Source organism: Austrofundulus limnaeus, unplaced genomic scaffold, assembly GCF_001266775.1.
Source record: "Austrofundulus limnaeus strain Quisiro unplaced genomic scaffold, Austrofundulus_limnaeus-1.0 Scaffold16, whole genome shotgun sequence".
Lineage (NCBI taxonomy): Eukaryota > Metazoa > Chordata > Actinopteri > Cyprinodontiformes > Rivulidae > Austrofundulus > Austrofundulus limnaeus.
This window is the reverse complement of record NW_013952418.1, coordinates 394,948-397,109: the sequence shown is the minus strand read 5'-3', so window position 1 is coordinate 397,109 and position 2,162 is coordinate 394,948. Positions and strand designations below refer to the sequence as shown.

The following is a 2,162-nucleotide window of genomic DNA, read 5'->3' as shown; positions in this document are numbered from 1 at the left end:
ATCGGAGGCTGTCCGGAGAAGTGGCTCTACTTCGGACACAAGGTTTAAACATGAACACATGGTGTCTGTTAGCAAAATATTTCATCACCCATTAGATGGATTTTAGTGAAACTCAGAATTTGTTGGATGTATTTCCACAACCGAGGATGAAACTCACTGACAGGATTTTTGCAAAAGAGGTGGGAAAAAACAGGAAGTTTAAAAGAGAGAGAATTAATTAATTAGTGTTTGCTAAAGTCAGTTAGGTGTGACAACCGTCTTGTTAACGAGTTGTAATCATAGATAAATCTTTCTGTTGGCTCCTGACATATTTTGCTAACAGACACCATGTGTTCATGTTTAAACCTTGTGTCCGAAGTAGAGCCAYTTCTCCGGACAGCCTCCGATGTAATGAGGCTCCCGCGGCGTCTCCAACACCGACACCGTGTTCCTCCGACACACGTATCCGTGGAGTTCACTGCATTTATGTGTCGACCACTTCCCTGAAACAACAACAACAACAACAACAATAAAAACAACAAATACAAACATCATCCACAATAACAACATAAACATCAATAATATCTTCAATAAAATCAACAAATATAAACATTATCAACAAAAACAACAACATAAACAACATTATCATCATTATCAACAATATCAGCAACAACATAAACATCAACAATAACAGTAGTGTTGTAGTACTTGAGGTCTTGGATCACTTTTTGATGGTCTTGGTCTTGTCTCGGTCTCGGACATTGAGGACTCGGAATTTTGTTTCAAGACCACAACTGTGGAAATATCACTAAACAGCCAGATTATTGTCCAATTAATTTAACATTCTTCTTTCACTGGATTTAAAATGTAGCTGCTGATTAAAATCCAAACTTGACTTGTTGTTATTTATGTATTTTTGTTAGCGGCTGTCACCCATCCCCACCGTCTTCAGTCACACGCAGCGCTCCAGGAAAGTGAGCAGTGGTTCTCTGGGAGCGGTAAAAGATGTCTTCAAAATTTTAAGTAAAAAATTTGGCTACATACAGTAAATCATAAATAATATCATTAACAACAACAACCAGGAGAAAGCGTACAGCAACTTGTTCATTCAGCAGTGCTTTACTTTCAGAGACGATGGGGACAACTTTAAACTTTTATCGTCACTAACGTTAATCTGCCTCTGTAGTAAAATTATTTCCTCTGCCCTCACACAAAGATTTTGTCAATATTAGCTCTACATATTAAGCTAGCTACAGTGGGGGAAAAGTATTTAGTCGGCACCAATAGTTCAAGTTATCCCACCTGAAAAGATGAGAGAGGCCTGTGATTGACATTGTAGTTAGACCTCAACTATGAAAGACTAAATGTTTTTTCCCACACTGTACAGTACATGAGTACAGAATACTCCATCATTTAGGACACTTTTGTTTATCTGGTCTTGGTCTCAACTTGGTCCAATCCCTAAAAGTCTTGGTCTTGTCTCGGTACCAAGACCACAGTGTCTCGAGACCGAGACAAGACCAAGACTTTTAGGGATTGGTCTTGTCTTGGTCGAGACCGAGACAAGACCAGTCCCTAAAAGTCTTGGTCTTGTCTCAGTACCAAGACCACAGTGTCTCGAGACCGAGACAAGACCAAGACTTTTAGGGACTGGTCTTGTCTTGGTCGAGACCGAGACAAGACCAGTCCCTAAAAGTCTTGGTCTTGTCTCAGTACCAAGACCACAGTGTCTCGAGACCGAGACAAGACCAAGACTTTTAGGGACTGGTCTTGTCTTGGTCGAGACCGAGACAAGACCAGTCCCTAAAAGTCTTGGTCTTGTCTCAGTACCAAGACCACAGTGTCTCGAGACCGAGACAAGACCAAGACTTTTAGGGACTGGTCTTGTCTTGGTCGAGACCGAGACAAGACCAGTCCCTAAAAGTCTTGGTCTTGTCTCGTTACCAAGACCACAGTGTCTCGAGACCGAGACAAGACCAAGACTTTTAGGGACTGGTCTTGTCTTGGTCGAGACCGAGACAAGACCAGTCCCTAAAAGTCTCGGTCTTGTCTCGGTACCAAGACCACAGTGTCTCGAGACCGAGACAAGACCAAGACTTTTAGGGACTGGTCTTGTCTTGGTCGAGACCGAGACAAGACCAGTCCCTAAAAGTCTTGGTCTTGTCTCGTTACCAAGACCACAG

At 42.1% G+C, this 2,162-nt stretch overlaps 1 protein-coding gene across 1 annotated transcript in view; it reads right to left on the bottom strand.

Moving 5' to 3' along the window:
- Window positions 1–2,162, bottom strand: part of pla2r1 (phospholipase A2 receptor 1) — a gene marked incomplete in the record, with an annotated part of 34,026 nt that overhangs the window by 9,790 nt on the left and 22,074 nt on the right. Inside the window, 1 exon segment of the mRNA XM_014003011.1 lies at window positions 346–482. Within this exon segment, the coding sequence (XP_013858465.1) occupies window positions 346–482 (137 nt within the window).